Source organism: Lissotriton vulgaris, chromosome 7 (genome assembly GCF_964263255.1).
Source record: "Lissotriton vulgaris chromosome 7, aLisVul1.2, whole genome shotgun sequence".
Lineage (NCBI taxonomy): Eukaryota > Metazoa > Chordata > Amphibia > Caudata > Salamandridae > Lissotriton > Lissotriton vulgaris.
In genome coordinates this window covers 1,667,475,961-1,667,491,313 of record NC_141695.1, presented here as the reverse complement: position 1 = coordinate 1,667,491,313, position 15,353 = coordinate 1,667,475,961, and the positions used below count along the sequence as shown (strand labels likewise).

General features: G+C 43.6%; 1 protein-coding gene across 1 annotated transcript in view; it reads right to left on the bottom strand.

Annotated features, from left to right (window-relative positions):
- Nucleotides 1–3,386: 3,386 nt before the first annotated feature.
- The window catches only part of PDRG1 (p53 and DNA damage regulated 1), a 43,469-nt gene continuing 31,502 nt past the window's right edge, over nucleotides 3,387–15,353 (bottom strand). The window contains exons 4-5 of the mRNA XM_086932681.1: nucleotides 10,355–10,435; nucleotides 3,387–4,369 (exon numbers count right to left, since the gene is read on the bottom strand). Of these exons, the coding sequence (XP_086788807.1) occupies nucleotides 4,287–4,369; nucleotides 10,355–10,435 (164 nt within the window). The 3' untranslated portion in view covers nucleotides 3,387–4,286. The remainder of the gene's footprint in view (nucleotides 4,370–10,354; nucleotides 10,436–15,353) is intronic.

Here is a 15,353-nt window from a genome sequence, read left to right as displayed (position 1 = left end):
CACCCTCACACACACACCCCCTCAACCACCTTACCCTCACACACACACGCTCCCCTAAAACTCATCACAACACTCTCAAACTCACTACACCTCACACACTCTCAGACGCAAACAACATCACTCATCCTCACACACACTCACACCCCCTCAACCTCACACCCCATCACACTCACACACGCTCACTCCCCTCACACTCACAACAACACCCTCACACCCCCTCACTCACACTCACTCACACTCACTCCCAATGACTCACACTCACCCTCACACACCCTCACCCTCACACACCGTCACACACCCTCTGCTTAACACCTTGCACACCCTCACTCACCCTCACACACACACCCCCTCATCCTCAAACACCTTACCCTCACACACACACACGCTCCCCTAAAACTCATCACAACACTCTCACACTCACTACACCTCACACACTCTCAGACGCAAACAACATCACTCACCCTCACACACACTCGCACCCCCTCACCCTCACACCCCATCACACTCACACACGCTCACTCCCCTCACACTCACAACAACACCCTCACACCCCCTCACTCACACTCACTCCCAATGACTCACACTCACCCTCACACACCCTCACCCTCCGTCACACACCCTCTGTGTAACAACACCTCGCACACCCTCACTCACCCTCACACACACTCACACTCACGCACCGTCACACCCCCGAAAACTCACACCCCCTCACTCACCCTCACCCACCCTAACACTCACACCCCATAACGCTCACACCCCCTAACACTCACACCCCCTAACGGTCACCCCCTAACACTCACCCCCTAACACTCACCCCCTAACACTCACCCCCTCACCATCACCCCCTCACCCTCACCCCCTCACCCTCACCCCCTCACCCTCACTCCCTCAACACCCCACCCTCACCCCCCTCACCCCCCCTCATTAACCCTCATTCACCCTAACACACCCTCACCCTCTCACAAACCCCCTCACTCACCCTCTCACACACCCCCTCACACACCCCCTCACACACCCCCTCACTCACCCTCTCACACACCCCCTCACTGACCCTCTCACACCCGCTCACCCTCACTCTCCCTCACACTCCCTCACCCCCTCCTCACCCCCCTCTCCCTCACCCCCCTCACCCTCACCCTCACCCCACTCACCCTCACCCCCCTCACCCTCACCCTCACCCTCACCCCCCTCACACTCACCCTCACCCCCCTCACACTCACCCTCACCCCCCTCACCCGCACCCCCCTCACCCTCACACCCCTCACCCTCACACCCCTCACCCTCACACCACTCACCCTCACACCACTCACCCTCACACCACTCAGTGCTACAACACATATTGTGTTACAATAGGTGTCACATTTGCGAAAGATAAAACTATTGGCATTGTAAATAACAAAGCAATTATTTTCGCTATTTTAAAAACAAGCACATAAATAAAAAAGTGCCCTTTACAATACCAATAGCTCAAACTTTCCTAATGCAACACCTATTGCAGTGCTATGCTTCTCTCCCCTGCTGCACTCTCCTGCTCTCTAGAGATGTGGCCTAACGACAAGAGCTGCCATCTAAGTCACGAAAATACAAAACATGTTGCATTCCAAATGCTATAGGTGTCACATTTGCCAAAGTTATAACTATTGGCATTGTAAATGACAAAGCTATCAATTTAGCTACTTTAAAAAGCAACAAATACATAAAACATTTGTCATTTACAAGACCAATAGCTCCAACTTTTCTAATGCGAGACCTATTGCATTTCCAATGCTTGTTACTTCATGAAACACAGTAGTATCATCTTCAGGTGATGGCCTATCTGGGTACAGATCCGGGCCTGCATCACCTGGGGGATCAATATAGTCGTCCCATGGGTCCTCAACAGGCACCGGGTCATATGGTGTGTCGCAAGGGGCCAGTAGGCTGAAGTGAGCTGCCTTCACCATTAGTTGAGTGTGGTATTCCCCCTGGTCAATATTGAAAGAGAAAGTCATGTGTTGTTGGTGGTAGAGGAGGCAGCCGAGGTGCAACACAGAGAAGGTTTTTGTTGAAAGGGAACTCCATTTCACCGTACCAGTCAGTGACTGCAGGAGCACCTTCAGAAACTGGTCTAGTCTTCCACAAATGTCAACGAGGATCTGTTCTTTAGTTTCTCAGAGATGGTAGACTCTTCGAGCTTACGATCATAGATTTTTGGACATCTAACTTGACTGAGCACTAGAACACAAGTATCCAGAGATTGATGGCAGATGAGCTGACCTAAGCCATTGTCAATGTTTTTAAATATGTGCTTGTGGTGAAACTAGTGCTAAAAATCAAAGTGTCAATCTGTAGAAGCAGCTCTCTCCGAGGCCAAGTCAAGCTGACAACAATGCAATGTAACTGTCTCCCACTCTAGGAGAAGCCTAAAGAAACGTGGGCCTCACTTGCATCTCTTTATTTTCTGCTGCAGATTTAAGTCTAGCTGATGCATTGTGAGAATAATCTGCCTTTAAATCAACTGAGCCCTTGCAGAGACGTTTTAAGTGGGATCTGGCCCAAGTGTCCAACCTTTCAGGGGGCCCCCTGATAGAGGCAGCTCTGTTCTGGAGAGACTCTTGCCCTGATGACCTTGTATGATTATTAAACAGATTGCTTTAAATAGTGTTTTCCTTTCATTTTAATGTGGGTGATGTGTGAAAGGCTATTGCAGACAAATGTAGTGTTTATGTGCCTTGCAACATCCATAAAACTGTTTCTTTTAGATGAAAACAGGACCTTACATATGAGAAATGGGATGGTGTCACAGAAATTATTTGCAGTAATAAAAGTGAGATGCTTCTGTATTACAATGTTTAAAACACACATCACTATCCCTGAATAATAGATATAAATACATTTAGAATTTGCAAAGGTGTACTGCTGCACTATTAGTGACTGTGCCTAAGAGGGAATTATAGAGATGAAACTGGATCATAAATTCAAAGCAGTTCAGAATAGGGGCACCAAGAATGCTTTTGGCCCAGGGCCCACAAAATCCTTAAGATGTCCCTGAGCCCTTGAATCCTGGTATGGGTCCTGGTTAAGCCTAGAGGACATCTAGAACAGTGGGACCCACATGGCTGAGAAGCTGATTATTCAAGAACACAGTGAACGTAAATAGAAAGTGAAAGTGGACAGGTCATGCATGCTTGGCCCCAGATACACACCATAAGAGCTTTAATGACACAGACTGTTGCTGGAGAATAAGGAACTAAGAGGGGAGATTAAGAAGTGTGTTACAAAGAAAGGCAAGAAATCCCTCCCAGAGCACTTTGATGAGATGTCAAATTACCAGTGCTGGCTCTTACTCAGTATACTTAACTCCTCTTTGCTGGCACGCGAGTATGAAAGAAAGACTTGACATTGAATGTGCTACCATGCCATTTAATAGTCCAATTGTGCTGCATAAAAACATCCCACCAATACAACTGCTATGGGGTTTTAACATTCTCTTAGTTCGCCAGTTGACAAGCTGTCTCTTATAAACAAGAGTAATCCAAATAAATGTGAAACATTTATTTGTTCTCCACAGCCAATAGCCCTGCCATAGATTCAGATTCAGATAACTTTTATAGCCATTTTTAATATATTCCACACAACTGTTTGCACAAATTTAGTTTTATGCCTAACATAGTCATTCCACATGGATGTCACCTTCCAGAGTCCAAAAAGAGAAACTGGCCAGCAATTAGGCTCTTGTAGTATTAACCTTATTACCACAAACACAACAATACTTTTCTGGTAATATTTACACACATCTGTGCCTCATTTTAATAAAATACAAGTACATTATTTCTATAAAAATTCTCACTATTCAAAACAAGAAAACGAAGTTCTCAGCAAACCTCCTCCGCCCCCAACACACACACTGGCACACGCCACCCACACAGTAGTTGGGCTCTGATCCCAGTCCTCCCATGCCTTCCTTATGTCCTGTATCTGGAGAAGAACAGCAGAAGTCCTACTTGAAGACGGAGATAGATGCAGTGCAGAGACCTAACATGTCTGTTACAGGCTTTAAAGCCAATATTCTGCCTCCATGTGGAAGCCCGAAATGAGACATTCTTCAGAAAAATAAACCTCCCTTAAGGGAGGCGCTGTGGCTAGTGTCCAGGACAGGTGACCAACATATTACCGCACTCAAAGCCATCCGTGACCTTAAGGAGACCGTGCAGGTTACTTTTTTGTGGCGAGTCCATGGATTGTCTTCCTTTTTTCCTGTGTGTTCCAAAGCCCCTGTACCTCCTGTTCTAGTCAAGTTCATGTCATCAGCCTTGCACGAACTTGTTTAGGGCCTTCATCTCCTCCTTGCTCATAGCATTTAAACTGAAACCTTTCAGTTCTGGTTTACCTAGGTGGGAAAAAAAAGAGAATAAAATTAAATACCAAGTTTGTGGCTGAAAAATGTAAGAGACGGAGAGGATTTCACACTCTCAGTTGAAAGTACATTTGCTTATCCTTCAGAGGCTGATAGTAGAGGCCTACTGTGCTACCACCATAAGTGTGAAGGTGTCTCTACAGTCCTGCCCTCCCCTACTTACGCAGGTTTTGTGTCTCAGGCAACAGGTTCCAGAATACAAAATGAATCACACATGGACTATGCAGTGATAACCTGTGATACAGTCTTTGTTGCAGAACAAAACATGTCTTGCCTGCTGTTTGGAGCTAGTGCAATTGACTAAAAGATCAACAGCCTGATTTTTGTTTTGACCTGCTTGAGCTTCAGGTAATGGAACTTATTTTTCAAGAGTGCTGGGTGCCACTTCCAAGCGCTTACGTTGGAGATAAATAAAAGAAAGATTGAGGAGAAATCATGGGGAAGAGGAGTACCTGAACAAGAAGTCGTTATATTTGGAGCGGGGTGGGGGGGGAAACACTGGAAAACATCCAGAATCTCACACCCCTTCATAAAACCAGAGGAAGTTTTGTTTAATACAAATGTGTTCCTCAAAACCTTGAAGATGTTCACAAAGAGGTATTTTGAGGGGTTGATGAAACTCGTGCTGTTCTTAAGTGTATAGTGGTGAATCTTTCAGTCACTTATTTTTATGTTATATAGGCAGAGTTTATCAAATAGGTGGCAATGAAAATCTGGAATCTTATAAAACACAATCCACCACAGGCCTGGCCTTTATTTTATGAACCAGGTACTGTTTCATTCTGTACTACAATCTTCACAACTTTTTGGGAATGCACCACAATTGGGACCAAAAAATAAAGCTTCTCCTGTATGCGGACTCTGCCCTTCACTTTGTGCCACTACTAACCAAGTCCAGTTCTTGTTTACCTATCTACAGAAAAAAGGCATCACCTTACCGTCCCCCTTTTTGAGGCATTCAATATATTTTTGCTATCAAACCTTTTACGGAAGGGGTGCTCTTTTGGCTGCCCTTTTTGTTTTCGATTGCCACAAGAAATTATCCCCTCTTCCAAAAGACGTGTTAAAGACACTTCAAGTAAAGCATAAAGAGCAGAAGTTTCTTCTAAACAGCTTTTCCTCATACTGCCTGCCTACAGGGTTTAAGGAACTTTCATCTGACGAGTCCCCGTCCTTTCCACGTAGAAGCTCAGAAGATGTTGCTAAGGGAGAGATTTCATGGACTTTGCGGCAGTCTTTCGCACCTTGGTAGGAGCGGAGCAGAACTTGATGCTTCATCAGTGAGCACTGTTCCTCTGTGTTGGTCCCATAACTACAGCTTCATCCATTAACAGAGGATACATTGAACCTCTATGGCACTGACAGCTTGAGTCCTCCCTTGGGTCAGAAATGTTATCCATTTCCCAATAAACTGATTCTACAGAGAAGTTATTTGCAGCTGCCTGATGAATCTTGAAGTTCTGCACTCATTATTTTCCATCAGATCACCATGGTTCTGAAGTTTTTTCATTCTCCTACTTCACCTGCTCTAATAATTTTTGAACAATGTACTGAGGCCTAACCCTGTAATGTCAAACATTTACAATATTCATCCTTTTTTAATTCTCCTCCAAGCTGCATCGGTTATCACCACAAGAGACTCAGCTGCGGACCTTTTCAAACAAAAGGGACATCTGTTCTAGACCCTTTAACAAGCGTAATGAAAGAGGTTCAAACTCTAGTCTGTGATGGTAAATCCAGAACCTTTTGGAAAGTCATACGCAGACTACTACTAGTTATACAATGTCAATCTAATGGCGGATTGCCCACTATATAAATGCCATAGAATGATAACATATTTGGTCATGAGGTACATAGCTTATGCATCATTTCTGTATGTTTTAGCCAAACAGATCAAAAAGAGTCAGCAAAATCATGCTGATCACATTCCAGATCCACCTCAACAGCAGGAATAGTCCTTTTTTTACTGGATACTGCCTAAAAAGGCTAAAGTGGATATAAACACTCCCAACATGTCAGGAATTCAACCACCTCGCCAAAGGAAACCATTACTTACAGACATACAAAAGTAGTTCTTCACTTAGGTCCAGTGTTTGAGCCTACTGCCAGAGTACTACTTTCTAGATCCACCAACACTGGCAAAGCCATGTTTCGCTACAAAGACAACTCTATCCGAAGCAGCTTAATGCTCCATTAGCATGCTCAGCTAAAATCAGAAAAGTGTTGCCATTATCGACAATGTGTTTCTTCCCAAAGTAGTTAAGTAATTTCTATTGTGGACCTGAAGTCAAAAAGACTTACAGGACACTACAGGCAGAGCATCATTGTGTTTGCAGGGGCACACCAGCCTTAGTTTTAACATACAGCGATGCATTCTGATATCCTGACGGCAGAGCCCAGTGTTCTCCAATTCCTAACAAAGTCCTAGAAACATGTAAAACAAACGTAAAAATCTAGGGTAACCCATGTATTCATCAGACCTATCCTGGACACTAAATATCAACATCATAAAGAGCGCCTTCTACACAATGAAAACACAGTCACAAAAACTACAAGCCATCTTCACTCGTAATTTCCAAGCTATGACTATGCAACAGGCTATGTATGCCTTAGTGGACCCAGATTTGTCATGTACATAATAAAACTAATCCAAATGCTGCCACAAGACTCCTTCTCCATCTTCGCCTCAGAGAACACGTGACTCTATTCCTGCAATCACTTCACTGGATACCTATAGCTACACTGGCAACAACGTTCAAGGCACTCTGCATTGTCAACAGACCCTTCCAAGGGAAAGGACCAGTATATCTACAAGTTAAATTTAAGCAATAAAAACAAACCAGAACAAACTGCCAAGCTCTGGAACTTGCTACCGGACAAGATTTGAAGCATGCAGAAACATTCACTTCAGAAGACAGATGAAAACGTGTTTATTGCCAATATAGCTACATTGTCCCTCAACCCTAGAATTGAACCCACAAAGATAAGTTTACAAGTTTAGTCTACGCTTACAACCCGCAGATCTGAAACAGCCAAAGAGGAACGCTGCTTTCCCAATCCAGGTAAACTAAAAAGGGCTGATCTGGGCATTAAATAGTATTGCCAATTCATATATAATCCTTCTGGCCAACAAACACATGATAACTCTCAGTTGTTGGCAGAAAACTATAACTATATCATCTTACACACACATACATAAGACATACATGCTACAGGTCATGACCATCACCCAGTACAGTACCAGCCAATAAACCAGCTATCCCCACAAGTCAACAGGCATGGGATAGCTGAAAAGATCTGTCACAAGCTGCTGTCCAACCAGCCGATTCTAATGTAGCCCACCACTGCAGATTTCAACTAGCTACACACTATAACTGCCGCTTTACAACTCACAATACCATTCAGACATGGGATGTTGATAGGAAAGCCTGTCCGGGAAGATCTCCTTCACCATTTCTCTCTCCAATAATTCCAGCTCAGGTCAAAAAACTTTAAACAAAATATCAGATTCAACAACATAGTGCATCAACCAACTAAGTAGACTACTATAATAAAAATTACAACAGGAAATGGCAGAGTTGTAAAAAGTACTGCCAACCCAATGAAAACCATAAACTGTCGGTCTCTCACACCTCTTCATCAATCACACTGCTAAGTATTGCTTCCTGTAACACAATGAACGCACCTAGTGTTCATCCAGCACACCAAGGAAACACTTCCCACATAGGATCACAAACAAAGACAACACTATTCCAACCACAAATCCTACACTGCAGAGCTTGAAGTTTTATTTAGACGAGAGCTTTGGTAGCCCACACAGTGGAAGTGAAACATATAGAAATGCTGCAGTACAATACAATACAATGTAATGATAGCTCTGCAGATCTACTACTTGCAACAACATTGTGCTACCATAATTCTCAAGCATGCAACGCTAGACTGCAACAAAATAAAATCAACTATCTTCCAATACTTCCTCAATAAAGGACATATAGCATCCCAAGCACAGAAGCCTGCCGACCTTCATGCCCACTGTTCAGACACCTCCAAACATTTTTCATCCTATAGCGACCACAGTTCCTTTAATATTCCATTGGTAGGAAGGATTTCCTCCTACCAGCAAAGACCAATGGGTTGTGAAAATAACATTGCAAAGAAACACATTGAACATTCCAACCCCCTTCATAAAGTAGACAGGCGGTACAAAAGCCTCTGCTTTGCCAAGCTACTGAATGGTTCCATAACAAAAGAAAGGCATTACCTCCAGGTGATTCACTGCGTTTGAATAGACCATGGACATCAACCCTTTCTTAGTCCTTTATGACCTGCACCTATTTATGGTGGTTCATCTGGCAAAAAATCTGGAGGCAATACATCTAGGTATCAGAAGAATTCCAAGATGCAACTTTAATATTCGCCTCAAGAAGAATCATTAGCAAGACCTCCGGTTTGTCGCAGGTGAAGCAATTAATATAGATAGATGCCTCCCATTTAGCCTCAAAGAGTTTGCTGAACTGGTCAATGTAATTGAATCTCATATTTGCAAGCAGGCACCCATATCACAATAACAGGCTAATAAAGGCACAGTCTATGAGAAAGACAGAACCAAAAAAACGATAGTTAGTTCAAACGCTTGTCTCAACATAGATTTTTCTATACACTTAAAGAGCTCCTGGCTAGCTCTAGCTCATTGCTAAGAACGCCATTTCATAGGAACTCTGTTGGATATTTCTCTTGGGAAGGCCCAGAATTCTCTAGAGATTAGAGACACTAAAGCAAAAGTACTAGGTCGCGACCCCATACCTCAACATGCTGGTTTTAGAGGCTCCAAGGCCTGTGCAGTCTAGGCATCTTGCTACCATGTGGTCACACGCTACCAAAAAATGCATAACCCATAGATAAAAATGTTCAACCCAAAACAGTTACGTACTCTCTTCCACGTGGCTTTAAGAATCCAGTCTACTCAAAAGGTCAGCCTTTTCAGGAATAAGAGACCACCTTCCCCACTGACAACTGCTAGAGTTAGGCAGCTAGGAGAGACATGCCATCTGTCAGGGCAAAAACAACGAGACTATGATTGGAGACTACCAGTCTACACAGGATATCCAATGGTGGTAGAACCAAGACGTTAATTGTCTTGAAAGCAAGCTTTAAAATATGAAATAACATCCTTTTTTTAAATAAAAAATAAATAGTAAGGCACATGACACGCTCTTTTCATCGGCCAAGCTTGGGGAAAAATGTGTGTAGCCCACAAATAGTGTGTGCCGAACTATAAAATGTTTTTTTTTCTTTCTAGGTTTCGACTGCTTCTTGATATTGGGACCGCTCACCAAAGGGACATTGTACTCATCTAGTGAGCAATTGTGAATTTACTGCTCATTAAGAGTATTTATGCAGACATGATCTCTATGAAATCCTAGAGATACTGTAGTTTCTAGATTCAGGTAAGCTTTTCCCTGGCGAGTGTTCTGGATTAATATTCATCTGTCTGAATAAAACAACAAAGGATTACGGAATTTCGTTCAAAATGAGTTTCTTTTTACATATTCAGCCTGCAGACAGGTCATGGCAAGGGTTTGCAATAGAAAATAGCGCAGAGTGTGCTAAAACAAAAATCATTTGCCTGGATATGTAAGAAGGAAACAGTAGAAACCCGTATTTGGAGAACCCCATTTGGCTTCTATTGGGTGCAAGTGCCCTGAAAATAAAAGGTTACAAGGCTCAAACACCATTGCCTTCAACTGGAAATACACTGCTCCAAACATAAGCACAAATGGTGACTGCAGCAGGGTCGTATGGAAAATGTACCTTCTCTATCTCTGGCAAACAGACACCTCCTTGGGTCATTCACTTGCCTTACTTTCAATATCTACCTTTTCTCCATGTACAGACCCAGCTGTTGGCTGTCCAGGCACCTCACACAGTGTCCAGGCACCTCACACGGTGTCCACTCACCCTGTGCTTCATAAAGCTTGTTCACCTTCACTTTGAGCTCGTTCCGCAGTTTGTTGATTTCCTCATCCAACCGCTGCTGATCTGAAAGTACAAAAAGAGAAGACAAAGATTGAAAAAACAATCAGAACCAGCCAACGAGTTGTGTACAGCCTGCAAGTAAGACGTGCTTAGAAGCAAAGACAGATGCCAAGGAAGCCTACGCATGCGGCAGAGATATGAACAGAGTAGATGAGAACAGCCGTCCTCTTTTGATTTCTGTCCGTTTGCATCTATGTAGAAAATCTCAAATCACAGGTCAGCGAAGAAGCAGCTGTCATTCATGGTTCTGCATATATAAAGCTCTGAAAATGTGCACCACAAGCATTGCAAGCGGTAAAATAAGCGATATCGATCATCAGCTATAAATGTGAAATTACACCGAAAGGAGAGCAGTTGCATTCGGGAACGCTCCACAACATTGTATGCCTCATACTTCTAGAAATCAACTAAATCAACTAAACTCCTGTTTCCTCCCATCATGATTTTCACATTGGATTAAGAGCCACATATCTTTGGCCTCTCAACGATAGAGAATCATGACAAATTGCTTATTTTTTCTTTAAGTGAGGAGAAAGAAACCACCATGCAGATGCAGCAGTTTCTAGATGAATTCATCTCCGGGCTAAGTTTGGAAATGCTTTAAGTGGGCCTAAGGTGCCAAGTTTGAAGGTAAAAAAGGCTTACATCCTGGAGGGGGATAGGGCTTTTACCCAGCTTCGTTTAAACTGGTCCCTGGGGATAAGGATTACGGATTACCAGCTATGGCAAGCTCTGTAAAACTGTGCCTATTCAGAGACAAGACTTTGAGATGTGTTAAAATCTCATCACAGGGAGATCAATGTGAAAAACAATCTTTTCCCTTATTTTTACTTGAGTTGCTGTGCCTCTCCTGCCCTCCAGTGTTTTTCAATCTTGTGGTAACAAATGCCTAGCCGACCCCCATATTCCCTGGCCCGATTGGCATCAATGCTGCTCACAAAGATGTTCGAATAAATAATAGCCTGTGGTTTGCCTCTTACCACTGAGGAATTTTAATGTGAGGAAAAGAAAAATATATCAATTTAAAAATCAATCAAAAAACAGAGTTTGGAACAGGGAACAATAATGCTACCCTCTTTCCACTGAAACCATGCTGTCTTTAGACGGCTGCCTTGCAACAGTAAAGCACATTCCCAACGTAGTGCTAAGAATGTTGAGCTGTACTGTATTATATAGGCAATGTATATAGCACGTTCCTTCCCCCTTGTCCCTAAAGCACTAAGCGTGTGTTCAAGTAACTAAATTAAAGCTGTTTGTTGTACACGTTTGGTAGAGTGTTTTTTATTTTTATCTCGGGCTATTTTGGAAGAGTTTTGGTGTTGGTTAGGAGCCTCGGAGGGAGCTCAGACTGTGGTGGAAACCTGGTTGCTGTCCTGAAGCACATGTAACAGTAAGGTGTGCGAATCCCAGTAGCATATTCTTTCCATACATACATTATGAAGGTTACATGTACAGGCAGCTGAGTAGGTGGATATAAAGAAGAGGGAATATAGGATTGGCAGTGGTGCACCCCAAGGATGACCATGGACACTAAGGTAGTAGTTGGCATAATGGGTTTACCCAGAAGCAGAGCCGACACACCCCAAGGGGAAGGAGAACCATCAGAGTAATCTTTCTATGGAGTGGCAGACAGCAGCAGAAAGGTGACACAAGCCAAGAATCATAATCAGATCAAAATACCTCACAATAATAGGTGTAGGGCGTTACCCCAGAAGCAGCAATGGCAAAACCCAATGATAGACATAGAAACCACAGTACTGGATGTAAGGGGCCTCATCAGCAGGGTTACACTGACTTCCCATTATGAATAGGTTTTGGAAAATACTAGCATGCATCAACACATTTTACTAAATGATGCTTCAAAGGATCGGCAACTAAAATCTCAAAGTAGTTTAGCAAAACAGTGTTTGCCTAGTTGCGTTTTTATGAACATTTTGTTGTGAAAGCAAAAGAAACATCAATCTTACTTAAGCTTTTGCGTATATTTACATCTAATCATAGAGCAACTTGCAACATTTCCTTAGAGCGTTCACCCTAATAACAAAAGGCTTTGTATTAATGAATCATAAATATAAGATTTAACAACATTAACACATGGACACAATTATAACCTTAACTTCAGACAATGCCCTTCCTTGAACCATAATGTGATCATTTTAACTGGCAGCCAAAGGGTTAGTGCAGGGAGTTGGGCCACCTTCTCCCAAGGACCAAATAAACATGAAAACTTGTTCCTGCCCCCAAACAAAATGTCCTGGGCGCCGGGTTCGAAGAATCCCACACCCCTGCACAATAGGTACCAAAGTAGTGAGACTATGTGGTGCTGTAAAGATGAGATGGTTTTCAAGATATGACAGAGACAAATTTTGATTCCTTCGCTCTCTGGCCTGGGATTCTCTCTGGTATCCAAAAACAATTTGAAAATATTGTAGTATGAGCAAGATCACTTTTTTTAAAACTTAATTTTACTGATTTCTGAAGCAAACAACAACCCTAAACATGTCCAAAAATACAGTAAAATAAGTACATAATGAGTACATCATCACATCCAACCTGAACATTACCTTCACGGCATTCCAACCATTTTCCCCATAACTTTGCATGCTTTTTGGGGCATCCCCTGGCCTTGAATACGGCCTTCTCCTGTGTTGCGCATCAGTCCTTCGCCTGCTTCTAGGAATCCATTGGGGGGAGGAGAGGGCAGCCGCCACCATTTAACATTATCTCTTTTCCAGTGTCACTTCAATCCCCACTGGCATTGCACACCCCATCCAGGACTCCCAACAGAATGGGCAGCTATGAGTTGTCAATGGGCCTCCCCAGAACCCTAGTCAGGATGCAAACGATCCTGCTCCAGTATCTCGCAATCACAGAAATGCCCATACCATATGATAGAAGTGAGCAGGTGTCCCTGAACAGTGCCAACATGCCCGTGACGTTAGTACACCCACGTGCCAAAGTCGATCAGGCTATTTACAGGTCATGTGCAGTTGACTGAGCAATATGAACAGAAACCGTGAGTAGATAACCTGCACTCTGGGTGCCATACAAGCATCTCTCCGATTTGAATGTCCTGGGGCTCCATCCACTGTTCCCATCTTGCCAGAGAAGCACAAACCAGTCAGGGGAGTGTACGGTTGTTATAAAGTCTTGTAAAGCACATAGCTGCCCCAACAACGGAGCTTCTCAGCGCTGAACCCAAGAACAGGGATTAAGACTACTTACACAGAACAGGAAGGGAGAGGGGAAGGCTAGTTGGCAAAGAGCAAGATCTTGAGTGATTTCCTAAAATGCAAAAGGTTCTGGGTGTTCCTGAGAGGGAGAGGCAGATTGTTCCATAGAGTTGGGGGCCATTGCAGGAAAGGAACTCCCTCCCGCCCTAGTTCTCAGACTCTAGGGACAATGGCCACATTAATATCGGCCAACTGGAGAGGACTGAATGGGAGATAGGGTGAAATTAGGTTTGCCAGGATGGGTGCCCCCTTAGAGTGTAGGGTCTTGTGGGCGATACAAGTGAAGTGAATGTCCGTGTCCACATGAAGTCAGTGCAATTTCTGGAGGAGCCAGAGAAGGAACAGAATTTTGGGAGGGAGAACAACAGTCTAGCCGCAGCGTTCTGGGCTATCTGAAGTCTTTTTTTGACAGCCTTGTTTGCTCCTAAATAGAAGACATTGAAGGAATTGGCAAGGGACAGAATCAAAGCTTGCACAATGGTTTGCCTGGTGCAAGGGTCGAAAAAGTGAATGATGGGTTTGAGGCTTTGTAGAAGCCAGAAACAATTGCCTGTCAAAGATTTAGCTCGGGCCTCAAAGTTCAGGGCATCATCCATCCAGAATCCCAGGTTTTTGAAGACTGATTTGGGCTTAGGAGGTGAAGCTGGCCACTAATGGTCACCCAAAGAGTCTTAGCCAAGCAAAATATTTTGTCTTCTTGGCATTTAATCTTAAGACAATTTGGTTCATTCAGTTAGCAACGGCAATCATTCCTTTTTGAAAACTGGCCATGACTTTTGTTGAATTCTCAGAAAGAGAAAGAATGAGCTGGGTATTGTCCGTGTACGATACCAGTGCAAGCCGGAGTGATTTAACCTGTGCGAGCAGTTGGATGTAATTATTAAATAGATATGGCTCAAAGAAGAGCCCTGGGGGATCCGTAGTACAGAGGTTGAAGTTGGGAAGAAAAAAAGGAGAGGAAATTACTTGAAACGAGCGCTCGCTCAGGAATATCGTGTAAGTGCTGTACTATTCTTTTTTTGTGTTGAACGCAGTGCTCAGATCGAGCAAAATCAGGGCCTACAATCTGCCTTCATCCATGGAACTGTGGAGATTTTCAGTAACTGCTAGTAGAGCAGATTCTATACTATGTGCAGTCCTGAGACAGTGTTGAGAAATATCCAAGATTTTGGACGAAAAATATTCTGCACTGGACTTCAGAAACTGTTTATGGCAAGCTTTGATAGCTGATCCATATATGTGCTTTAGAGAAGGGATTATACGTTTTTCTCCAGGAACGCTCTATAGCCTTACATTATTTTTTAGTGGAGATGGGGGTTTTGTGGAACCATGGGGCTGAATGCTTCTTTTTGACCAAGGCCTGGCTGGCGGCTATGATACTGTCAAGGGCGGAGGTGAGCCAAGATTTCAGTGAGGGGTCAGCTGTTATGAGCTAGCTGGGGGTGGATAGCCTCAATGAAATAGCAAAATTCCTGCAGGTGTAATTTATGCCAGAGAGGTTTCAGGTTGGGGTCCAGTGCCCGGGTGGGAGCCTGGCAAGTTATGCAGATGGACATAGAGATCAGGAAGTAATCGGTCCAGGCCACGGGCAGAGGGGGTAAGACACATAGGTGGCTTAGACTAGAGAAAATGGAGTCAAGTAGGTGACCAGCAGCACGAGTTGCGCATGTAACTCATTGGATTAATTG